The sequence below is a fragment of the Homalodisca vitripennis genome, chromosome 2 (genome assembly GCF_021130785.1).
Source record: "Homalodisca vitripennis isolate AUS2020 chromosome 2, UT_GWSS_2.1, whole genome shotgun sequence".
Lineage (NCBI taxonomy): Eukaryota > Metazoa > Arthropoda > Insecta > Hemiptera > Cicadellidae > Homalodisca > Homalodisca vitripennis.
The window spans coordinates 7,999,751-8,026,962 of NC_060208.1; the positions used below are offsets into that span (position 1 = coordinate 7,999,751).

A 27,212-nucleotide genomic window follows, 5' to 3' on the forward strand; every position below is an offset into this window, starting at 1 on the left:
GTATGATTGGTATCTACATTTTATTAGTTCAGGTAGTAATTTTCTGTGAAGAATTTGATAAAGAAGGTTACGTTTCGCTTGTTATCAGTATGTTTGTTCTGGAACGTAATGACTTGTGTTGCGTAGTGTTTAAGTACCTATTTAAATTAGAATAGTTTGAACAAAACTGAGTGTATTAAATGTATGATATTATTTCATCGTTTTGTAGCTTTTTCAAGTATACATAGAAAATAAATGCTATATGAAATAAATAGTACATAAAGTAAGGTGCACCTAATTGTACACATTTAACAGTCAAATATGTTCTGAGATTTTGAATAAATCTATATAAGTTGTTATCTACATAAAAATAAACTATAATAAATGTTAAAATTATACTCTGATAATCATAAATAAAATTAATTCTAACAACTATTTATCCCACATTTTATACATATATACCTAATCTGAAAAGTATTTGGATTTTAATGCGGGTGCCTTTGGAAAAATAAACAATTTTCTTTTTTGTACATCTATGATATAGATGTTGATGTTGGAGTTGGACAAGTTTCTAAATAAATGTAAACAAACAAGGTTACGTGTTGTATTGCAATTCACTAGTGCAATTTACCTACTTAGAATCGTATTATGTAATGTATTTTAGTTATTAATCAAGCTTTAATAAATATGATCGTTTGCTAAAAAGCATAATAGATATAAATAACGTTATTCAGATACATTTTACTGTCTCTTCCTTCAATAGTTTAGGTTAGGTATCGTACAACATTTTGGTCTGTTTATGCTAATTTGTTTTAAATGGATAACTATAGTGACATCGACAGAAAACGTCCTGAGCCGCCAATAAAGGTATAGTAATAAGCATTAATTTATATCTGTAAATAGTAATTAGTATCCTATAACCCAACAGATTTAACACCCATTCATTGAACCTACATGTATCGTAGTTGTAAACAAAAAATTAGTTATGGGCTATATTTGTAAACCACATGCATATTCACGTTTCACCTACCATCCACTTACTGGAGTGTTAAGAAGTAAGTTGGGTAGCAATATCAATTAAATAAAGTGAAGAAAGACGTTAAACCCAAGAACAGGAGAATATCTTTTATTGTCAGTGAATTTCTAATACACCCTGGCATAGGCCTTACAATGATGTAATTTTACTCCCAGTAGCGTTGATTGGCTACTTTCTGGTTGATTCTGTCTACCAAGTGCAATCAACCACTTTATAGGTGATCGTTAGTCACCAGTTAAAATCATATTTTGGCCTTTATCTTTTTGTTCATAGAGAAACAAGCTATTGTTCATTATTAAATTGACGCATAACAGAATATTATAGTGCAAATATTAAAATTAGCATCAAATGTATGATTACATTGATTACATTTCTTATGCGATCACCAATGATCAAATAGTCGTTATGAGACTTACATATGTTGTTTGTTCTGACCTACCTTCAGATGGTTTGTTTTCAGTATTTATTAAATTTTTCTTTGTCTTATTATTATACATTGCCCAAGGTAATTCATAAGTAAAATACAATAAATAGTATTGCTGAGTAGGATAATCTCGATGATATCATCACCAAAAGTTCTCTTAGACATAACAAATATTAATGTAAACAAACATACTGTAATTTAACTACCTGACTATCACACACATGCCCCGGTCAACCCTACCTAATGACCTACCATCCTACCCTAGACCCTAGTGCCCTACCTAAGAGCCTAAAGTTTTGTAGGTCTTTCCTCACTACTCTTGTTTGATTTATATTGCTACAGTATAATAAGTGGGCACCATCACAAAAGATGATGATTATTGGTTTTAAATATTTATACTATCGAATACGATATTTTACATTTATATTACTATCCTATTAAGGGGCGTCCGGGGGCCATATGCTGCGCATGTTAAATTAGTCATTTTAAGGTACACATATCTCTAAAACCTTACGCCGTAACCTACTATAATTTTTTTTATTTTGTTATGTAGGCCTATGTCTTTTAGAGTATTTATGGCACAGGAATTTCTAAAATAACTTTATTTAGGTATTTTAACAAATTTTTCTAAAATTTACTTTTTTTATTCGAAAATTTTGACTTTGCAACCATGTAGAATTGGTTTTAGGTTTTAAAACCAAATTTCCTGTGCTGTAAATAAAAAACATGAAATTTTTAACAAAATAAAAACAAAAACTATACTAATATCTCGAGTATTTTGGAAGATATGGGTACAGAAGTGTAAAAAAAACAAGTTTTTCGGGAATTTAATTTTTTCTAGGCTATAACCTAAACAATAGTGACTCATGTATCTCAGTGCATTCCTGCTGCATAGGCTGGGTTATATGGATCCTCCTGCTGCTCATATATATCCTACAGACGTCTTTTAGCTGCCTCCCGCTTCTGGCGACCCTTCTTTTCAATCTCTTCCACCGCCTTTTGCGCCTTACTTATGCTCATCCTGTCGAATCGCTTCATAACATCAACACAGTTTTTGCCTGGCATTATACCTACTTTCTTGAGTACTTCATATTTAACAATGTTTCCTTTGTTGAAACAGGCAATGGCTTCATAAACACCAAACTCAAGGGTCTTTTTCATATCTAAAGTCGATTTTGGAATACGCGACCACACCACACTGTTTAGCGACTCGCCCGGAATTTGGGTCTGTCCATGAAGACGTTTCGCCAGCAGCGTGGTGTTAGCTAAGTCCTTGAAAATTTGTTTAACCTGGTCCATTACTACAGGGACAATGTGGAAGTGTTCATGGTGGTCATATAGGCTGCTTTCTTCTGGATAGCATGTTCGTATTTGCACCACGTATCAACAGTTTTCGGACACAAACTAAGCGCTGGTTCTTTATTTGTTGAAATGAGATGGAAATACTCCGCCCAAACAGCCCTCTTCATATTTTCCAGACTGTCAAAATTCCTTCTAATGGCCAGCCCATAGTATAATTAAATTTCATTTATAGCCTCAAGAGTCAAACTACCTTTCCCCCCAATAGTTTTATCATCAGGAAGTGTAAACAACACAATTCACAAAGCAAATAACACAGAAACTTTGTTATAACAGATGCCAACAAATGAGAAAGAACCATATGACAGTAAAGAACAAACAGTGTTACCAACACAACAAGTATGTGTAGCTTATATTATTACAACTGTAGTATGTATAAACATACGTCCCTCGCCCTGACACTCCTGCCAGCGAAAAACACAGTACAGACCATTACAAATAAATTAATTACATAAGGTTGTACTTGTCCAAATTGTATGTATGATATGTCAAATTACTCGTAAGATTCCAAAGAATACAAAAATGTCAAAAAATAAAAATTGAAATTTTGGCCCAAAATGGACCCCGGACGCAAAGCATGTTCCATTTCAAAAATCATGAAAATAAATGTAAAGTAGGTCAATTGTAAAAAAACTTTAATATCTTGTGCAAAATATATTTTTAAATAACTTACGGTACTTTGGGATTATACCGACCACACCCAGACATGAATCGTTATTTGACATTTTGCTTCTACTGATTACTAGATTAGCGTAGAACAATATTTCGTCAATATAAAACAGGAATTGTCTTATCGCAAACCCCTCCCCATCCTCAGACAGAGGTCAAAGTCAAGCGATCTAGTAGATAACGTGATTGCAGAGTCTCGTTGCCCGTTCAGCTGGTTCGTCGCTTTGTTGTACTTCCGTGTTTTACCTCTACATTTCTCTAAACACACAAAAATTCAACAAAAACAAACATTACTAAACTCTTTATTGAAAAAATACTTAAAACTTGTTTTTATTCTTGATCACACTCTGCCACCCAAAATGCGAGTGCCTCCGGCCATCAGCGCCGATGTCGACGAAAGAAAAACATCCCTCGAGATAGTACCTATCAGTAAAATATCAAATTCTAGAGGGGCTGATCAGAAATATAAATTTAATTGTAATGGAAAGGCAATTATGTACCGTGCAAATCATGTGATGCCGCGCGGGCCGTAATCGGGATTCTCGAGAAAGATAAGATAACAGCGACAACGATACCGATCACAATACCTGGAAACACTTGTAAGTTTGTAATTTTATAATTAAACAGTTGTTTTTTCGTTCTATCATGTTTGTTTCTATAAATTTATATTTTTGTGTTCTTCATACTGGTGTGGTCGGTATAATCCCCAAAGTATCTAACTTACTTTTGCATTTTTGTGTAGGATTGCTCATTTGGGGTTTCTTTTCAATACTAAGGGGACAAAATAAAATAATATCTGTTTATAACTTATCAAATTAATTGACAATTTGACTAATTGATGCAAAACTGTAAAATATATGTGCCACTTTTTTATAGTAATGAAAAACTGGCACCTTTGAGTATGTCTAGTGGCATTCAAAGTTTTAAACAAACTTTCATTTTTGTTTCAGAGGTACAGACGAAATGATGAATCCGGTAGTTCTGCTTCAGACGATGACTCTTACGTTCCATATGTGCCAGTCAAAGAGAGGAAGAAACAACAGATGATGAAATTAGGAAGACTTACTCAGGTTAGAGCTACTTATTTAATTTTTTTCCGATATCCAGTTTTACATAAATATATTATTACATTTTAGAAATCTAAATATGTATAGATTTTCTTGGTTGGTGCAAAAACAAAAATCACCTGTGGAACCATAAATAAATTACATGCTAAGTGAATAACTTATTTGTTTTACCAGCAATTGGTACATGCATCACTGCCTATTACTTCTTTACTGTATATTATTGTTATGTATTATCTAACTTTTATCAGCAATTTACTGTATTATACTTTGCATATGTGTTTGATACACAGCTAAAAGAAGAGTTTGGCCAGAAGGGAAAGTCTTCGAGCGAGAATGAACACGATGATGAGGAGGAAGACGGCCAGGTGTGGGGACGAAAGAGTAACATCAGTCTTCTGGACCAGCACACAGAGCTCAAAAAAATGGCAGAAGGTTTGTTTGCCAAATTAAATAATAGTTTTGTAACAAAGATGCAAATGTTTGAACATTTAAACATCTCTTTAATGCGGTCATGCTAGGCCTGATTAAAAAGTAGGAAAGGCTAAAATGTCAGGTTAATATTAATTTATATTACTTGAACCAAGGAGTTCTGTGTTATTCATAGAAAAAGAAGTATACCCCTTTTTTATACTTAATATAATGGCATCGTTGTTATACTTATTTTATCCCAATGGTATAAAGCCATTATATACAGTATGTGTTAAAAGTATGGATACACTCTGTTTAGTTTTTACGGATAACGTTCGAGGGATAGAACTCAGGACACCTTTCTAGGAAATAGAAGGGAATTTTTTAGTCGCTGTTACAATTTTGTCAATTTCCCAAATGGGATTTAGGGAGTGGGTGGTTCAAAATTTTAAAATGTAGAGCCATTAAGTGACACCCCATTTGAAAGGTGAATACACCTTGATGAAAGAAGAATAAGAATGGAAACTAGAGCTTTCTCTCTCAACCCAGTACAAAATGGCAGCTCATTAAGTTAAAAGCATGGATGTATCCTGCTCAACCTTCGGTGGACAAAGATAGACAAATGAGACTGAGGACACCCCTCTAGGAACAAAAGCAAAACATTTACATGTTTCGACATCAGAGACACCTATAAATAGGTGAAGTGGTAGTCTCATTGTCTCATCACACTTCAGTGCACTACCATGTGATAGATACGATCTCTAAGCACGGTGGAGCAAAATTCTTTAAAAATGTATCGTATTAAAAGAAAATTAAAAAAATCTGTAATTTTATGATTATTGCTGCAACTTAGTACTATATTAAGCATGAAGTCTTTCAACATCTTAACTCATTAAATGAATGTCGAAAAAAGTACTAATCCTCAAAAAGTTTTAGTTGCCATTGAATAAATATAAGAAAAATTGTCCAGAATTGCTTTCTTTCACTTTTGAATCCTTGTTAAAATAGCTGGGAGAGTTATAACCGTAATGTTTATTGTTTACAGCGAAGAAGGAGAGTGCAATGGAAAGACAACTGAAGGAGGAAGAGAAGATTTTGGAGAGTGTAGCAGAGAAGAAGGCCCTCATGGGAGTAGCAGAACTGGCAAAGGGTATCCAATACGAGGATCCTATCAAAACCAGGTGAGTTTAGATGATTTTGTGTATAAGATGAGGCAAAAGTACACCACATAATATAAGTTTTTAGCAGCTGCTTGTAGGAAAACGAAGCTTGTGTACTTGTTGGGTATGAAATTGTACCTTTTGATTAACCCTCTCCCGCTCACAAGGCATGAATCGGCACGGCCACAATATAGCCACTGCAGCCTAAACGGCACAGATCGGCACGCACTGCTTTATCTACTAGAGCCGATAAGTGCTGCTCTCGAGTAGCAATAGTTTGTACTACTACGGGTTGTTTGCTATCAGGAGACCATTTACTTTACTTTTACAGTAGATTTATTCCATTATTTTGCTACTTATATTAGTTGTGCGGAAACAATGGCGGGTTGTAGTCGTACACTTTGTGACAGTGAAATCGATCTCGTTATTAGTAGTGATTGCGACGATTCAAGTGAGTGTAGTGATGTACCAGAGCTTTGTGAAGTGGTTAGTGGCATTGAGGATGTATTTCGGAGTGATCACAGTGGCAGGGGCAGTGACGGCGAGCCAGACAATGACCTTCACCAAGTAACTGCGCAACAAACAACCCGGCGCCCAGCTGTCTGTGTGCCCCCTCCCTGGTCTCGTACAATCAACTTCATTGAACCAATATATAGTAAAATAATTAATATATATAATTATAGTTAATTACAATGACAGAACGTATGTAAGTTCAGACGCCACGTATTTTGACCGAGCCCGACCGGCAGAGCGAATTAATTGAGGTTAGAAGCACCGTGAGCGCCTGGAAACAATGGAAGCGGGAGAGGGTTAACATAACAAATTTTACACCTGCCCCAAAAATCATTGTTACACCTCCTTATAGATGAAAATTAAAAACATAATACAAGTCAGAGATTACTATCTCATTTCTTTACAAAATTACAGCCTTATTTTAATGCTGGGTATAGAAATATGTAGGATAACTACCCATGTAGTTTTGGAGGAGTGAATTAAATCCCCCAAAAAAATCAAAATAAAGCGGTAAGAGTTAAAAATCAAGAGTCAAAGGGAAGTTAATTTTAAAAAGTTTAAACACTTTTTTTAACTATATCTGATATAGTAAGTGTCCTCCTACTCAACTTCAACATCCATAAATGGTAATTTAGTAAAACTTTATTCTCCTCCTATCAGCTAAACTCATCACCACTTCATTCATTCTATAGTCGAGGTTGCTTATGAACAAGTGCACATTAGATGAATGGATTCACAGATCAAGACCAAACTAGGAAGAACCGCAGGAAGGACACTTTTTTAATCGTTTATTGAAAAATTTACAGCAGACTACTGATGTAGCAGATAAAAAGACCTTTGTTCACCAAAACCTCTAAAAGATACTAAAAACATACAAAGTTTTTAAACACTTTTTTCAAGAAATGGAGCTATTATCATCATGAGTAAGTTTGATCCTTGTCCAACTCCATGAAATGTAGCTTATACCATTCTCTTAAATGGAGGAAGGAAGGAAACAAGTGCAAAGATTTTGTTATTAATACATACAAATTACCTGTCTTCTTCTTCTTCTTCTTCTATGGAGTGGCCTATTGCCATGCACTTAAGCCTCAAGGGCCTTTTGCACACCATGAGGCTGAACCAGTTTACGGTTTTAGCAGTTCTACAAACCACCGAAAACAACTTAACAGGTTCTCCTGGGGAAATTCACCACCCTTGTCCAGACAACTAAAATGGCGTGCCGCTCCCTTGCTATCGACAGTCAAAGAGCAGGTTTTCAGCAGTTTCCTCCTGATCGACACATTCTACAGAGCGAATCCTCCCGAAGGATACCGACTCTGTGAAGATGCTTCCTAAGTGACCATGTCCTGTAATCAGACCCATTACCCGAGCAGACACCGATCTACTTAGTGAGAGAAAGTCAGACGCCACCCTAGGGAAAGGCGACTGTAGAACCATTCTTCTCATTCTCAGACCTGGATGCAGCCTCCACCTTCTCTCATGCTCAGTGTGAACCCATTCCGAGACAGCCCCAAAGAATTCACACCTCGGAATACTGCAGAATGGTTGAGAACCCGTCATATTGTGCACTTAGCCCAAGTTGGCCAGGGTATCAGCTCTTTCGTTCACAGAGATCCTCTCATGACCAGGAACCCAACAAACAGTCACAATATTGATTCTGGCAAGGTAAGAAACGACTTGGTAGCAATCCCAGACAAGTTGAAGTTGAACACACGAGCATAATGGCTGTGACTTCTGCCTTAAAGAGTATAAGATAAGGACCCATAGAGACCACCAACTCCCTACATGGTCTCACCCCCAATTCCGGCGCCAGTGCCACTTTTTGTTTTAGAGCCCTCTATAAACCACTCAAGCTTTGCTGGTGGAAGAAGTGTCTTTCCCTCCAGCAGACTATATAATAATCCTGAAGGGTTTGTCGAAGAGAATTACCTGTCAGTATTGAAATAACAATGTTTTCAGTAATACAAATTTCTCAAAACTGACACTTGAAGATGGGAACTAACAATGAATAAAATAGCACAATTAAGTTTACAGTAGCAGGTGGATTTATGTTTGTTAAATAATATAATCTCCTTGTACACTGACATTCCATCCTCTGTGTATGTGTGTGTGTGTGTGTGTGTGTATGTGTGTGTGTGTGTTTTGACATTCCATCCTGTGTGTGTCCTGCTTTATTTCACTGACAATAAACAGATTTGACTATTATTTAACAAAATTGGGAAAGAAAAACAAATTGTTGATATGTAATTTTATCCATGTAGCTGGCGGCCACCTCGGTGTGTGTGTTGAACTTGCCGGCGCACCGTCACGACAGGGTGCGGCACAAACTGCGTATCTTGGTGGAAGGGGAGGACGTGCCCCCACCACTCCGCACTTTCAAGGAGATGAAATTTCCACGAGGGATTCTGGCAGGGCTGGAGGCAAAAGGGATCACCAAACCGACACCTATCCAGGTGCAAGGTATCCCTACAGTGTAAGTGTTTATTTTTTGTTACTCTCCGTAGAGATTGTGTCTCTTGTGGAGATGCGTCCATTGCTCTCTGCCGGAGAATCTCCAATATTCAGTTGGTATGGTATAATCGAAAGTGTAATAGGAGAATAAGATACAGTATCTGCCCTCTCTTATGAGATACAGATATGTACTCTTTGTTACAAATTTAGAGTATTAGTCCTATTTTTGACATAGAAACACTAGTAGGAAGATTAGTGGAATATTTCATTTCCACTGAGCATTATGGCAGCAATAGATAGAAGAATTACTGGTTTTTAACTTAAAACACTTTGAGTGTGTTTCCCTAATTTTAAATTTTATGGAACGTCAAAACTCTCGATAAATGCATTTGATCTAATTCTAAGGAACATAAATTTTTTATTTTAACGTATTTCACAGTCGCTAATTTTACGTTGTAATTACGTATTATTGTAATTGCGGATGTCTATTGTGTTGTAATATAATTCTTCATTACAATACATGTACTTTATTACATCAGCTTGTTTGTAAAAGAATAGTGGGAGAATTGGATTGTGTGTTTATTTTCAACCGTCAAGACACTCAGTCAAGACGTCCAATTTTATTTTATGAAATGTTTGTTGGTGATTTTTTTAAAGTGATATTAAATTGCTTTGAATATTTATTATAATTGAAGAAAGAAACATTAATTTCTACATCACAATAAAGACAAAAACTGGGATTTCAACAATCTGATTATATTTTGATATATCTTAACTAGTTTCTTAACTAAGTTAGTGAAAGAAAACAGTGACAGCCAGCAATCCGTGGATGACCACACATTTTAGGGATAGCATTCAAATCAAAAATCAAATCAAATCAAATCACGTTTATTTCCACACACAAAAAGAAATGAAATACAAAATAAACCTTTACATTGAAATGATAACAAATGTAGCATTTGTATATTATCTAATTCATATAAACATACAAAAGTATTCTAGTAATACAATTCAAAAACTAAAATTAAATAATTAACGTTAAATAATATAAAAAAGACTTGTGTTACATAAATAAATCAATATAATGAATAAAGAGATGATATAATAAAGAGATATATATACATATACATGTACATACATATACACATACATACATATCCACATACATACACGCATACCTAGTAAAAACAGCATTAAGTTTGCTACATAATTTCTGGATAAATTCAAATAATGGGAAAGAGCCTACATGGGCCTTAATGGCCTGTGCGTAGACTCGAGTTGAAATTGTTACGATTCGAATTTTATCTCGAGCAGAGTGTAGATTAATTTTATAAAATTTGATAATTGAAAGAAGACATCTAAAGCAGAATAAACGACGGATATGACCTCGAATTCCGATAATCAGCAATATAGTGGAGAAAGTAGAAAAAACAAATAAAAATATTGAGTGAACAAAAATTACAAAAAATAGGCTAATTACTTAAGTGATTGGATTTTATTATATATAGTTTGAAGAGGAGAGGAGAGAGGACAGTGCCGTCAGTCAGTGTCAGACAGTCTAGGTCCGTCTGTAGTCAACAGAGATAAGTAACTGGGCACTCTCACTGCTTATGAGAATCAAAAACTCCTTGGCATGTTTCTTAAAAACCTCAAGAGAGGGAGAGTCAAACAGCTTGAAATTTCTAAACCTATTAGAATAATTTCGATATAAAATGTGTGCTAGATAAAAACTGTTTGTTGTCGCAAATGATTGGTGAATAGTGTTAATTCCGACTGTATTTGCATATCTTGTGTTATAAAAAATGTGGGATTGTAGAAAAAATTGAGCCGAAATGTTTGTAAATATGAATAAAATATAAGACTTTAATAAAAAATTTTTTAATTGGCAGAATTCCTGTTTCTTGAAACAATAAATCAGAGGGATATCGTCTACACTTCGCAAAACCGGCTTTCAGAATAGATTTCTGAACTATATCTAAACTTTTAGTATGTGAAGGAAAAGCACCCTCCCAAGCTAGAATGCCATACGAAAAAAGGGATTGCACATAAGCAAAATAAACTATTTTAGTTTCATCAAAACTCAAAATGCTATTTAACTGCCTAAAAGCAAATATATACTTTCTTGCTTTATTTTTTAAGAAATTAATGTGATCTATCCATTTCATTCGAGCATCAAACAACACACCCAAATATTTGTATGACGACACTTTCTCGATTTTATTACATCCACAGGCATTGTTATAGTGATTATTACAATTATGAATATCAAATATCAAATCAAATATCAAATATCCTTTATTTCCATCAGACATGTAACATGCATTGGATTGCGTCATAAATATTTAAAAAAAAAAACACATGTACAGTTTTTGTATCTATAAAATTATTATTAATCAATTATTAATATTTATATATTATAATTAATCAATTATTAAAACTAATTAATTTTACATCATACAGACTATTTATTTCCAATAAATTCACTGAGGGTGTAGAAACATTTTTCTATTAAAAAAGCCTTCAGTGTTCTCTGAATAATTAAATCGTGTAAGTTGTAATCTGAATTTGATGTAAGAGAAGGGGGCATAAATTTAGTTTTTGAGATGTTAAGTGATAAAACATTTTGGTCCATCCATTTTTTAATTGTCATGAGGTCATTTAAAGATTTATTTTGAACATCCTGCCAAGATTTACCTTTGATAATAATTAGCGTGTCGTCAGCAAAAAGAAATAGTTTACCATGAATCTGCAGTTTTGAAATGTTGTTAATGTATATCAAAAATAATATAGGGCCCAGAGTGCTTCCTTGAACTACACCATAATCCACAGGAAGCTTTCACCATTCACACACCGCAGACAGACACAAACTGCCGTCTGTCCGCAAGGTAGCTCCTAAACCATGCGAGAGCATTACCCGTTACACCTATAGCTGATAATTTGTTTCTATCCAATACTGGAAATTGACAACTCTAGACAAAGATGGTGCTCTTCACTATTTATATTTATACCCCCAGTTAACAAAGTAGTTAGTGGACCTGAGGTGTTCCTCTTAATTTATAACTTGGTTTTTCTATGTCAAATGAAGATGAGTAGAGTAACCCTCCAGTTTGGTATAAAGGTTCCCCTGCTCATCCTGTCTTGTACAATTTATCTTAAATTATAAATTTGTATTACTTGCAATACTCCACTATAAAACCAGATCATTCTATACAGTTAATGGATATTGTCGAGACTGTAAGCACTTGAATTGCAGTGATATCTCTGTACACAGGTTGTCTGGAAGGGACATGATCGGAATCGCGTTCACAGGCAGTGGAAAGACGCTGGTGTTTGTATTGCCTCTCCTCATGTTCTGTGTGGAACAAGAAGTCAGACTACCATTCATTCCTAATGAGGGTCCCTACGGTAGGACATTGATACTGTTCTGTATTTAGTTAGACTTAAGTAATAAAATTAGTTTCTTCATTACAAATACATTTTTGTAATGGACAACAATGGGAACTAAACAGCTTTTTTGTACTAGAGCTTGATATTCTAGAATTGAACTATACTGAATAGAGGTGATACAAGGTGTGTTTGGAAAGTAGGTACTGTTTTGAAAAAACTTTTTTTAAGTCAATTTTATTTTAACATGAAAGGGCATACTGTAAACAATTTGTCTACATAGTTCCACCACTATTCAAACACTTACCATATTCGGTGACCAAGTTCAATTCCTTCTGCATAAAATCTTCTTGCCGGTGATGATCACCATGATTTCACACCTTTTTCAATTCATAGTCTGATCCAAAGCACTTGTTGCCGAGCTTGCAATCGCAATCTCAATCGGACAGCACCAAATCCAGGCTGTAGGATGAGGGATCGAACTGCTTTTGTACACTGCAAGTCACCTGATTTTGTGAACATCTGTGAGCATTGTTGGAACCCATTAGAAACACAGCTTGTGATAACCCAGGCGGTCTGTAACAATCTGTATGTGTTTGTAAAATTTGTGAAAATTCATTTGAAAGCATCGCCATTGTAAACCATCTGTTTTCTATGTAGAGCAACCAAAATGACTTTAGTTGAGAGCCAATGAACATGGAAGACTGCAGCGCTGCGATAGCAGTATAATGAAATAATACATACTTTCTGAATACGCCTTGTTGTTTTGTTTGCATATTGTTTTCTAGGGATATGCATGTCTAGAAAAGCTTTTTGTTAGTGTAATTTAATTCATCATCTGACATTGAAATGGGTGAAGAATGGTGGTGGAGAGAAAAAAATCTACCTGGTAAAAGTCAAAGTAAGACTGTTCTGTGGATGTAAGTGAAATAAAAATTGGACGAAGGGAAAAATTGAACTTCGATACAACATATTTATAACAAAATTATAAATTAATAACATTTGAAAGTTCTTATTAGGAATGAAAAGAGTAATTTTATTAAGTTAAAGCGAGAACTTACTGAAGTCATTGTCTCCCCCTCCCCCAAGTAAGATCAGATGGGATTTACTTCACTTCATAAGTAAACGCCTTCATTCACGGCGACAGCTGAGCACCGGGCTTAATTACATACAATGTGACAAAATTTACATTTGGCCTTGCAATTTTGTCCATTTCAGTTTGCCAAAAACCAAAATATGTAATCACAAATAAGGCATTTTTATTTATTATTTATTTATTTATTTACTTTAGTGTCTATATACAAAACTCTCCTTGGAATTAAAAAAGCAGAGAAGGAGATGTGACAAAAATTTACATTTGGCCTTGCAATTTTGTCCATTTCAGTTTGCCAAAAACCAAAATATCTAATCACAAATAGTAGTAAGAAAAATAATTAGTAGGTACGTAGTTTTACAATTACAACTATAAAAATCAAATTTTAACATATACTACTACTCAAGACACACTCAAGAACACAGCTCATAAGATATGAGAAAAGTTAGCTTATTTGTGTGATATATTCAAAGATTAAAAAACTATTCTATTAACTCTTTACTCGCTGTGTCCTTCATTCACGGCGACAGCTGAGCACCGGGCTTAATTACATACAAAGACTCCAGCACTAAGTACTTTTTCATTTTTATGAGTTTTTGACATAATTTACCAAACTAAACTTGTTATTTAAAGTTTAATAAATCGTGTAAATAATTAACAATGTTTCCAAACTTACCAAATAATTTCAATTTGTTAAATAATTACATCATATTACCTCTATCATACAACTATCTACGAATGAACATTGTAAAATATCAGCGTAACCATTTCCGAACTCGTGTATGACACAAAGCATGTGGTGTCCAATTAGTTTAAGTAATGTCCACAAAATTGCAGCACCAACTGGAGAGCTTCTAGACATTTCTAACATAATAGAACACCAAGTAACAAAATATAACAGCTGATACAACAAAAATAAAGTAGTTAATAATATGAAAACGAGTATATTTGGGCATGGCGGTTGCTCATAAATCTACAGTTGCACGGAATATCTCGGGCGTGGCAGTTAAAAGGTTAAATAAATTGTAAAATAAAGTCATATCTTTTTAAACTACTAATAATGGAAATGGTACCAGATAATATTAAGATTTTTACTGAAATATGACTAAACTCTATTAATCTCAATGCTTCATGGATAAAAATGTCTTAAATGGATTAAAATAATTAAAAATGTTCTATGCAACAATAAAAAATTTAAAAAACTCCTTAGAATTGCTAGTTGTGTTTGTCATAAGTTTTTTCCAAGTAAAAGTACTAATATGTTTATGTCATGGCTGTTCGTGCCTCATAAATCTGTACTGTATTATAATATCTCTTCCTTTGTTCTGTTACCTTTTACTTTACTCTTGCGCTACACCCGTGTTGTCAGTGGTATGCCTTGTCCGTTCTTACCACAACCAACCAAAATGATTGGGATTTGCCAATTTATAACTAATGTCAATTCTTTTGCTAAGAATCAGGAATCAGTTAATATGTTAAATATACATTTATTGAGTTTTTTTTTTTTAATTTTAATACAGTACTTTAAAATAATTCCATCCTAAAAACTCAGTTTAAACAATCCTACCTGATTGCAATTGAATATAACACAATAAACCCTGCCTGTTTCCTCTTGATTGGAGACCTGATCTTACATATTTATAGTGAAAATGTCTATTGCTAGTTTCAGTTTGCTAATGATTCTATGTCCTAGGCTTGATAATCTGCCCCTCAAGAGAACTGGCCAAACAGACGTACGACATTGTGAACCACTACAGTGACAGTCTCAGACAACAAGGGTTGCCCCAACTGAGGGTGTGTCTGGCCATCGGTGGTGTGGCTGTCTCTGAATCTCTGGAGGTGATCAACAGGTACATATTGTCTCAGCTAGACTTACCTTTGAAATAATTATTAATAATTCTAATGCGCTTTCAAAAGTTACTACCTTTTTTGTCCCTTAAGGTTTGTGTTTGGATCCAATTATATTCAGTAAATCAGTGCAATGTTTTAATGACAATTTGCTCAAGATAAAAAATTAGTTGGAGGACACAGGCGTAGATAAAATGCAGATAAATGTTCCATTTTGAATATTTGCTCACCATCTACTAAGGAGATAATGAACACAGATAGTATCGATTTTGCTTTGAGGAAAAACTTTTTAGAAGATATGAAATTTATAAAAGTGTTGGAAGTCACAATTTGACACTGAGCTTTTTAAGTTTTAAGACACTAGGTTTTTGAAGTATGTTGAAAATTTTCTATTAAATTAAGAATTTTAAATAGATTTAACACTTTCACTGCCGCCTCCTAATTTTGACAACTTTCTTACACTGCCGCCCATTTTTAACGATTTTTAAATATATATAATTTTTTAACTAATTATAAGAAAACCATAGGACTTACATTTTTTTAAAGCTAAGTTCTTCCTCTTTCTACACAGATGCTCATGCATAAATATTTTCAAACAGAAAGTCTTGGTTGAAAACTTAAAAACATAACGTTTTTTGTAAAAAATAAAAAGTTGACCAAAAAACATCACCATGTACTAGTCTGTAGCATAATATATTTTTTATTATTTTTTTCTGTATTTAGAATTGTCATTACTAACACTATAGCTACACATGTTTACAATTAAAATTTACTTATGCTGAAATATTTTTTTTAGTGTGGAAAGTCTTGAATAATAAAAAATAAAAAATAAAAAATAAATAAAATAAAATAAACAATAAACTGTAAAATTCTGTAATAAACCAATTATTTACAAAACACAAGAATAAATGTTTTTATTACTAATTTGCTTATATTTGTTATTTGAGTAAAAATACAATGTCAACAAACTTACTTGCATCTCCAAGAAGTCCATCAGTAGTAAAATCGGGATCATTATCTGTGTCATCTTGGAATAAATCATCACTTTCACTGTCACTTGAACATCTGAGTAACTCTTCTAGAACTTGATTGTCTTCAATACTGTTACGATTCATTGTATTTACTCACAAAACAATCATAAACAAACGTAATAGCAAGCAAAACAATAACGACGCAGACGACGAACTACGGTAGCAGAACGACAACAAATAGCCGACGCCCGACGCGAAGCGGTAAACAAACCACTTTTTTTTCCGATGTTACAGATGACTGCCAACAACATTTCATAGATTATAATACATAGAGTAAGAAACAAAAACATCGAATTAGCGAATGACTATCAATGCCGAATTTCATAGTCGTTTTAAATGAGTTTTTATTACTGTAAAAGTCGGCGCCGTCAAATGACGTTGTCGGCAGTCTATAGAACTCCTTGCGCGACGTCAAATTACGTTGTCGGCAGTGAAAGTGTTAAGACTGATACTGTGTTATCGAAACTGCACATAATTTATTTTAATTTCTTGATATTTTCAACTGTAAATTATACTCTTTCTATGTTTGGAAATCGTTTAACTCAGAAGTTTATAATGTTCTTTCATGAGGCAAAGTTGTGCTCTAAGATTTTTTTATAATTTAAGAAAATATGAGCACATTTCTCGCTGTAGAAAGTGGGCCAATTTGCTCTCGGCGAGTGATCATTATAGGCTCCAGACAGTGACATCGAAGCATAAGGTTTTGAAATCTGATGAACCCTCTTACCTGAATTGCAAGCTGTTAACATGTGCAATGGTTAGAGAATGACACACCCCGACAGGATGACAACTGCTGTGTATAAGGCTGGAGGCAACAGAGAAAAGAAAGCTTTCTTGTACTTAGGGCTTCAGAAGTATACACCCTTCCTACCCACCTTTAAGAGATTAACGTCTAAAGTATAGTTATTGACATGAGTTGATTGTTAAAACAGTTGATTGTAAACTGAAATCCGTTCATGAATAAAGATCGGATATTTATTCTTGTTTCATGAAGGAAATGCAGTGTCAACCTTCCTTACTCATTTTTTTATAGAGGAATGTAATAATTACAATGTGACTCAATAACTCTTACACTGAGGTAATTCCAGTAAGTGACCAACTTTATGTTGCAGAGGCGTCCATGTGATGGTAGCGACTCCAGGCAGACTCATGGACATGCTGGATAAGAAGATGGTACGCCTGGACGTCTGCAGGTGTGTTACCGTTATTGTTACTATTGCACTAATCAGTATGGTAATTTAAAGTATTTTTTATGTGTAATTAATATTAACTCCTTGAGTACTGTGGCCATTTTGCTAGGTCATATGTGTTCTGTAAATTTGCAATCATTTGAGTAAAAAGCTATTGTACAATAACCATTTAACAAATTTAATTAATTATTATTCGTTTGTTGTTAATAAATTAATATATATCTTATTACTGTTAAATAAAGATTGTAAAAATATAAAAAAACGTTATTTACTCCAACCTTTTTTTATTTTTCTTGTGAAACAAAACATAATTTTTTGTTACCAAAATCAAAAGTATACTTCAAAGAAAAACTTATTTACAGTATTGTTTTACAAAAAAAATATAACAGCAATAATATTTTTTAAGTGTTTAATTAAAAATCTGCAATTGCATTACAGATTTAATGATATTGATAACATCATTAAGTATTTAGTGGTAATATAAACTACACTAATTCTACTTTTATGTAGCTGACAAAAAATTCTATTATAGTTTTGATAGGGCAGGAAGAAAAGTTTGCGGAGGTTCTTCTTCTTGGCATAAAAACGTTAAGTTAAACATCAATGAGTAACCTCTGTAGTTGTAGCTTACAAAACGCTCATTGGACACGAAATTTGCCATTCATGTCAATTTGACATATTAACATTCCACCAATGTTTCGTTTAGCAGATAAAAGTCCAAATGAATATGTATGTTATTACTGATGTAAGAAAATATACAATTTTCTAAACATAAATTTTACAACAGGTATCTGTGCATGGATGAAGCAGACAGGATGATCGACATGGGATTCGAAGAAGATGTGCGGACAATTTTCTCCTTCTTCAAAGTGAGTTCTGTAATTTTATTGTAATAATTGAGTTTAGTTTCAGCTTTGATTACATTAGTTACACAAGAGATACACCATTTAATGCTATAAATTTGTGCACGGAAAAGTGAGCGCTTAGACACTTTCTGTGGTGTGACAGTCTGTACTGTGGTGTGCCCTGGCTGCCGTGAAGTGAACTTACCTTCTCTCACTCAGAACCTTATCGAATCTCAGAACTAATTCAACTAATCCCATTGACCTCGCACGCCTCGTCCATATGAATGATTTATCTCCTGTGCAACTAATAGAATCAAAGGTTTTAGTTACTTTTTTCATCTTAAAAATTTGTATGTAATTTTTTTCCCTCAGCTTATATTTAATATTTTCAGTGTAAATCTTAACATTAGCTGTATAAATGTAACTGGAATATGACGTATTTAGGTTTTAAATTTCCATTTTTATGGCATTTTTTTGGTATTCATAAAATTCAATACTCTTTGTACAGTTTTCACTATTGTTTGGTGAATCTCTAAAATATTCTCCAGTATGAATTACGCCCGCTTTATTTATAGGTGGGTAAACTTCAGCTTTAATCACTTTTACTGTCAGAAATAATTTTGTATATTGAGAAGATGATTTCAGGATCATTTTATCAGCCAATAAATAAGTTTCTATAACAGTACAGTTACTGTGAAATCTAAAAGAAAATAAGTGTTTTATTTCTGGTAACAATGTATTTAATGAAAATGTCTCTAATATTACAATTTGTAAACTAGCTGCCAATTTTTAGTTTCCAAGATTACCAAGTACGCACATCAGTCGAAATATTCTGTTTCCAAATAGACTATGAATTAAGTCATTCATTACGACTTGCCATGGTAAAATCAAAATCTACACATAACGTAGCTGTTGTGGGAAAGGTTGATTCAATGTGAATGTTGAGTTTAGCTCCAGTTCACAAACTTCCTGTGATGTCAAAACAATGTGAAGAATTCGTTTTGAGCTTCTTTGTCACTGACTTTTTTTGGATCTCTTCAGAAGAACAAGATTCTAGGAGTCTAGTCTTTGACAGTGTCAGATTCCAGACGCTATACTAAGAGGAAGGTGAACTGGAGCTAAACCTAATATTTGTGTGTCCTTTTAGGAGTAATATTTTTTATTATATGGTTCATATCGTCGTTGAATTGACATAAGAGCGTATCTAGTTTTTTACAACTTTTCAGGAGAGCAAAAATAAGATTATTGCTCTTTACTTACGTTCATAGCTCTAAAACTAAAAGCCATAGCCCCATGATCTTTTTAGTCAGAAGTATCGTGAATATGGACTTTGTAATGAAGTATTTACCATTAAATTTTTGTTATAGATAACATAGATAAGGAAGATACATCCTTATGTCCCAACAGCAAATGCAACCAAAACATTGAAGCAGGAAGTTACGCCCAACATATTTGTTTGGTTTTTTTATTGTTTATGACCATTTCACATCTAAAATAATAAAACTATCTGTTGGAAATTGAGTTGTGGGAATAAAAAAGGTGCCTTGAGATCAAAAGTATGAAGATTTATTTTGAAAAATTTTCTAACTCACTTTGAGTCTATTAAAAACCAAGTAAAAAGTAAAAGTTCTTATATTTATTATTTTATTCTTAAATTATTGTATATAAAAACTAAAATATATACTTCTTCGGATCATTATTTCTAAACATATAGTACTATTTCTCAGTGTAGTTATAAACTCTAAAACAAACAAGTCAGGAGTTTGAAATTAAAATTACGAAAAAATGTGTATAATACAATACCTTAAACATTTCAAAGCTTCTTACTATTGCTAATTAATTATGACTATAATATAGTATTAGTTATAAAAGATTAAAAAATAGTCACTAGCAATGTCAATTGTTTAGGCCTATACAAAGTTCTGTCTTTGTTGTCAATTCAATATTTCGAAAACTCTACAAGCTAATGAGGCAGGTTTTTGTAAAAATCAACATGTTGTTGATTTCTTATCACTGGTGTTTCGCCTGAACAGAGAGAGTTTAGATCATTGTACTTATCAACATTGACTTTGATAGCCTTATTGTTCAGTTTCTTGGGTTTGGATTTAGGATCTGACGCTTTTCTCGGTAGTGTTATACTCCTATATTCATCATCCAAGTGACTTGATTTGAAGAATATTTTGTCATGTTCTTGCTTCAGAACCATGTACTCCACCATGCTAGGCCAATCTAGTTGTCTTCCATTGTCATCTTGACGGACTTTATTTGATTGACCATGATATTACTATTTTCCTTTTGCTTCATATCAAGTGAAATAAATATGTTTTATAATTTTCCAGGGACAAAGGCAGACATTGCTTTTCTCCGCCACGATGCCCAAAAAGATTCAGAACTTTGCGCGGTCAGCTTTGGTGAAGCCGGTGACAATCAACGTAGGCAGAGCAGGTGCTGCTTCCATGAATGTTATACAGGTACGTGTAACAGTCAAATTTTGGTGTTTTGTGCGATTTTTAACTGTTCGAATATAGGTAAGCTCAAGCAGTTTAAAAAAAGAGTAAATTTTTCAAAAATAGTGGGGACAAAGCCTCATTTTTTCTTTTCATCTGTTGGAATTATAATCGCCTCAAGAACAAAACTCAATATTAGCCTTTTGGAGTCCTACCTCCAGCACGTCAAAAGCTGTACAATAAATGAAATATAATATGTATTGAATCACAAAAAGTACTTGCTCCGCCGGTACTCAAACCCGAATATATTTCAAAATAAAAAGAAAATTTAAAACATTATTTTAAATTATCTGGTAATTCTATTGTTAGTAGTTAAAATCCTTAATTCAGTGTATTATTTTTCTATCTATTTTATTTTTGCCATCTATTTTGCTTAAACAAACAGAAAAAGTATGGAAATATAAGAGATATTATAAAATATTACAACTCTGAATAATATTGAATGTCAATAATTTATCAATGCATTGTTTGTAAGTCAATGCCACTTGTTCTTATTTCCCAGCCTAGTATTACTGTATTTTTTAGTTTTCTTTTTCCATGCCTCTGATTCTTACCTTGAAGAAAGAATTTTCCACTTAACTCGGTGTTAATGCTTATCTACTTCTCTCCCTTCAATTCTCTATAAATCAGTGGTGTCTACATGGTCTCAACTCTGTTCAAACGGATGTTGTATTGTTGTTGCAGGAAGTAGAGTATGTGAAGCAGGAGGCGAAGATAGTCTACCTCTTGGAGTGTCTGCAGAAGACCTCTCCGCCGGTGCTCATTTTTGCAGAGAAGAAGCAGGATGTGGATGCCATCCACGAGTACCTGCTGTTGAAGGGTGTGGAGGCTGTGGCCATTCATGGAGGAAAAGGTAACAATTTCGTACTGTACACCTTGTGTTTTAAAGTACGCTTCGTCTCAACTTTTGGTAACTATTTCTTAAACATTGTGTTTTAATTTTAAATCACTCAACTTTAAATCGATCTGTACAAGTACGAGCGTTTTTTTTTTTTTTTTTTTTTTTTTTTTTTTACCTCTGATCTCATACCAAGGCCACCAAACAGAGCAGGTCCGCCGTGTTCGCAGCATTGGATTGTGCATCTTCCACTCTACAACATTTATCACTGTCGAGTTCAAGTAATTTACTTATCAAGACAGTAGAGCTTTCTCCCACCACTACAGGCAACTGATGTATACAACAAAGAAAAATAAGTGGACCTAATATTGATCCTTGTGGGACTCCATGCTCAACTGTTCTTAGTTTTGAATGAAATTTTTTTATTATTATTGCTTTGAAAAGGCACCTCTATAAGGAAATAATTATAACTTTGGAAACATTTTAAAACAAAAACAATACTGAGAGTGTACAATGTATATGCTTAGATCTTTTAGATTAGAGTGACAGATAATTAGTACAAATTGGGTTGGGGGTTTAGGGCCGCCTCCTACCAAAATCTTATGAATTATGAACCATTGTATTGTGGGGTAATATCAACATTAACAATTACACATTGGTAGGAGGAAACGCTGCCACTGTCCCAGCTTCTAAGAGGGTTGGGGGAGCATTTATCCATCAGGTCCAGGTTTCCTAATAACCTCTAGCACTGAGGAAGCCTTATCTATTCCAATCTTGCACCTCAACGATGTGATATCCTTTGGATACCAAAATGTTCTAAGAGATGTAAAATTTATTTTGACTTGTGAGGGTAAGCTTTTTGGTATTTTAGTTAATTTGTTCCTGGATAAATTCTCTGGCATCTACAAGTATTCTTTCCTTTTAGACACATGATTTGTAATCTCAGTAATTTTGCTCTCTTTGTTAAAAATATTGATTTGTTTCTCAATTTCAGACCAAGAAGAGAGATCCCGTTCTGTGGAAGCGTTCAGGCAAGGTCGCAAGGATGTGTTGGTGGCCACAGACGTTGCTTCAAAGGGTCTGGACTTTGCCAACGTGCAGCATGTCATCAACTACGACATGCCAGACGACGTTGAGAACTACGGTGAGTAGTAACAATCCAGCAGTTCTTAGACTTCGGTAGAAACTTATATAGAATCTGAGATATACTTGTTTATTAAAATGTTTTGTTTTCCACCTGGAGTTTTGTTGCCTTCTTTTTGGATATTATTGGGATACTTTTGTGGTACATTGCAATACTTAAATGTTCTTTTATGTGCCAATGCTAACAATGATTTTCAGCTCACTATTGTAATTAATTGAAACACCTTCTGAATAATTTCCTGTTGCATTTTAAACACATCTAATACTTAATATTATACTTGCACACTAGTGCACGATAATTCAATACCGTACTTACACAATAATGCACATTTTGAGCATTGGCATATTCCTTTAAACCATTATTTATATGCTGAATTTTGTGTCCTTTAACAGTATACACATTTACTCTGCTTATTTTATCACCATTTAGTGATTTTGGAAAATTAGAGCTGTAATCACAGAAAACGTGTTATGTATATTCAATCCTCCCAAAGTAGATTCAGACTAACAATCTTGTGTATTATTTAGTGTTTTCCTGGAATTTAATAAACGCTAGATAGAAATGGAGACTAAATGATATGTCAGTCTGTTTATTTTATCAAATTTTTGCAACATCAAAATTTTCTCATGTATTTTTATGGGAAATTTGGGATACTAATTAGAATGGATTTAGATGTTGCAAAACAGCAGTATATAATACAAATTCATTGTACTGTCTTGTTTGAGCATCAAGGCATCATTTGCCCAAACTGTATATATTGGCTCTATATGGATGAATATTATATGCAGATATAAATTTCTATACAAAAATTTAGGAGTGGATGCCAAACGAGCTTCTGATTAATTTATTTCTTTTTCAAAGTCAAAGTCAAAAATTCTTTATTAACATATACATTGAGTACAGTTTTGGCGTCAAAAAAATCATACACTTAATTAATTAAACATTATACAATCAAAAGGTTACAAAAAGATACAGAGTCAATGAGATAAAATAGTTAAGTTACATTGGATATTTGATGTAGTCAGAAAGGTCAAGCATTGAAAAATTCCTCTAGAGTATAAAATGATTTCTGTAGCAGCCAGGTCTTGAGTGATCTCTTCAAGTTCTTGTCTTCTCTATTTCTCTTCAGTTCTTCCGGGAGTTGGTTGAAAAATTTGCTTCCCATGTAGGTAGGTGTCTTTTCAAACAGGGTCAGGTGATGTGTAGGTAGGGCATAGTCATAGGCGTTCCTAGTGTTATAGTTGTGATTGTTACCGAGGTGTTCAGGTTTCTGAGTTATTGTGTAGCAGATGGCCTCGCAGATGTAGAGTGAGACCACTGTCAAGATTTTAAGTTCTCCAAAAGCTTGACGGCATGACTCGAGAGAAGTCAGTCCTGCTAGTATTCGGATAGCTTTTTTTTGTAGAACTAGAACACGGTCCCTGTTTCTTGCTGAGGAGTTGCCCCATGCTAGTAATCCATACCTCAGATGGGACTCAACTAGAGAGAAGTAAGCTGTTCTTGTAGTTTCATGGTTACAAGACCTTTTTACTCTTTTAAGAGCATAAATACTAGAGTTAAGCTTACTACAGAGATTGTCAATATGTGGATTCCATGATAGCTTGTCGTCTATTGTAATACCAAGATACTTTGCTTCATTATCTTGAGTTATTTCTGGTAGTCCATAGTAGTCATTTGTTCTTCGGCCTTTCCATATAAGTTGCTGAGTTTTGCTCTCATTAAGGACAAGATTATTGTGTTGGCAATATTGTTTTGTCATATTTAGAGCTATAAAAGAGTCCAATTCGAGGGATATTGAGGCTTTTTATTATACCATACATAACTAAAACTTTTGATGAATCAACATTTTAGCCATAACTTCTCTCAAATTTCCATACAGCTTGGAAATATTTTTTCAAAGTGAACATCAGCATTTGAACAAAATGTGTTGCAAGCCTGTGTGTTACTGATAACTGATCTACTTTCAGTCCATCGTATTGGGCGTACTGGCAGGTCCGGACGCACTGGTATCGCCACAACCTTCATCAACAAGGCCAACGATGAGTCGGTGCTGCTCGACCTCAAACATCTGCTCATCGAAGCCAAACAGAAGGTTCCTCCGTTCCTTGCAGAGCTGCAATCTGAGAATGAGAAATACCTCGACTTGGGTGGTGAGTTTTACGTATTAATTGAGAAATTGATAATGTTCATTCTCAAGATGTCCACAAGTATTAAGATGTATTAATTATTTTATGACAAAGTAGTATTTTTTAATGCAATAGAGATTTTGTCTTTAAAGTTCTTTAAGTTTTAGTAAACAATAATTTTGCTGCAAGCTGTCAGTAAATATAAATATATTTTTTGAAAATGGTGAAATCAAACATTTCTTTTAATATTTATGAAATAGTTGGGCTTTGTATATAAAAAATATCAATTTTTAAGAAAGCTAAACTTGTAACACATTATTTTTAGGTCTTGTTAATCTAAATTAATTTTTGTATATAACTCAACCAAATAATATATCTCCTATTCAATATCCTCTGTTCAAACAGTTTCAAATTTATATTTTACATATTATTGATTTCTTTTATCAGGGCCTTCAAAATGAGATGCAACTTAACCTATGCATACACTTTAAATTTTCTGTTGACTCTTCACTAGCCATCCTTAATGAGGAGGTGAAAAATGCACCAACGGTGCTTAGAATGTAATTTTTTAGGCCCTTAATTTATTTTCTGAGTTTTATTCCTATAAGTTAAACTCAGTTTACCTATTTTACAGCACAGTTCTTTTATAGATCCAGAAATTCTTCTATGTAAAATTCATGAAACTAATCTGGCACCTTCTGTGGTTGGATGGTCTTTGACCGGAGTGGTCGTAGAACTACTCAACCTATTCTCTGGTTAACCTGTAAATTGTTGCTTACAGATGAGCGAGGGTGCAGCTACTGTGGAGGTTTGGGACACAGGATTACTGACTGTCCCAAGTTGGAGGCTATCCAGAACAAACAAGCCTCCAACATCGGAAGGCGAGACTACTTGGCTAGCAATGCTGCTGACTACTAGTATCTCGCTCTCTTCTTGTACATATTATTTTGTAAATAAACCTTTATTTATATGTCCATTTACGAATTTGTGTTCTTTACCCAGTGAATTTGTCTAAAAAGTTTCTCCAAAAGAATTAAACAGGGGTAGAATGGTTGAGTTTATGGTACACATGACATGTAAAGATTGAAGATCTCAGACTATTGAGTTATGCTATGGTTCCTCAATTTACCGTGCTTTTATATCCTCAAAAGCTCAAACCCCATTTTGACTTGTGCTGTCACGTGATGACATAAGCTTCAATGGTGGCTTCAGATATACTCGTACTGTATATTAATTACATGATTTATTTTGGTTTTCTCCATAATCCCAGACTTTTGAAGTGGACATGCAAGAATATCATCTCTGTAAATAGTTATCTGAAATTACAGTATTGCTTTTTCAAATCAAGTTCCAATAGTCATATACTAGCCTATATTTTCTTCCAAAATGATAATAATTTCTAAAAGTAAGTTTGTTTTGAGAGATGAAAAAAATAGATGTTAGTCATTTGTCAGATTATGTTTTTACATTTTAACCATACACAAGTTTTCTAAAAAATGTAAACCGACCTGTATTATCCCTTAATATGTCATTTGTCAGATTATTTTTTGCATTTTAACCATACACAAGTTTTCTAAAAAATGTAAACAGACCTGTATTATCCTTTAAGATTTTGGTATACAAATTTTCGTAGTTTGTTGTTTTGCACTTCAGATGTAGTAGATTCATAAATTTGCTTGGATATCTTTCTCCATGTTTTTCTTAGTATTATGTGACTTGGATTTTAAATATTGTCTTATAGTAGTCAGCTACAAGTTTTATGAGGAACTTTCAAAAAGACAAACTGATCTAGGGAAAACTGTTGATAACACAAGTTTGGTACTTCTGATATAAGTTAGAAGCACTTGATCAGCTGATTATCACATTGTTGTGTTCATAACCTCAAACTCTCACAAACTTAATCAACTTTATTTATCACAGTGTAAACTGTATAATTGTGTCAAAGTAAATGTTTGCTATTGAATATAGCATGGATTGACAACAAGCTTAAATAAATAAAAGAATTGTGGTTCTATTAGTGACCAGGCACAAACTTGGCAACACTATAGTAGCCTTGTTATAGCAGAAGTGCTTTGACTAGAATCAACAAAATATTTCATTTGAGTTAATTAATGCTGAGCATTGGCAGAAAGTGAGAGCG

The 27,212-nt window shown here is 33.7% G+C and overlaps 1 protein-coding gene across 1 annotated transcript; it reads left to right on the forward strand.

Moving 5' to 3' along the window:
* The first annotated feature begins 546 nt into the window (after nt 1-546).
* On the forward strand, nt 547-26,048 carry LOC124353505 (ATP-dependent RNA helicase abstrakt-like). The gene is given in 15 exon segments (XM_046803367.1): nt 547-846; nt 4,418-4,537; nt 4,825-4,966; nt 5,988-6,123; nt 8,877-8,892; nt 8,895-9,088; nt 12,338-12,471; nt 15,237-15,393; nt 17,535-17,615; nt 18,400-18,481; nt 20,797-20,928; nt 21,649-21,817; nt 22,797-22,946; nt 24,914-25,096; nt 25,854-26,048. Coding segments are annotated over 15 exon segments (1,884 nt in total). The 5' UTR covers nt 547-795; the 3' UTR covers nt 25,991-26,048.
* Nucleotides 26,049-27,212: the final 1,164 nt, after the last annotated feature.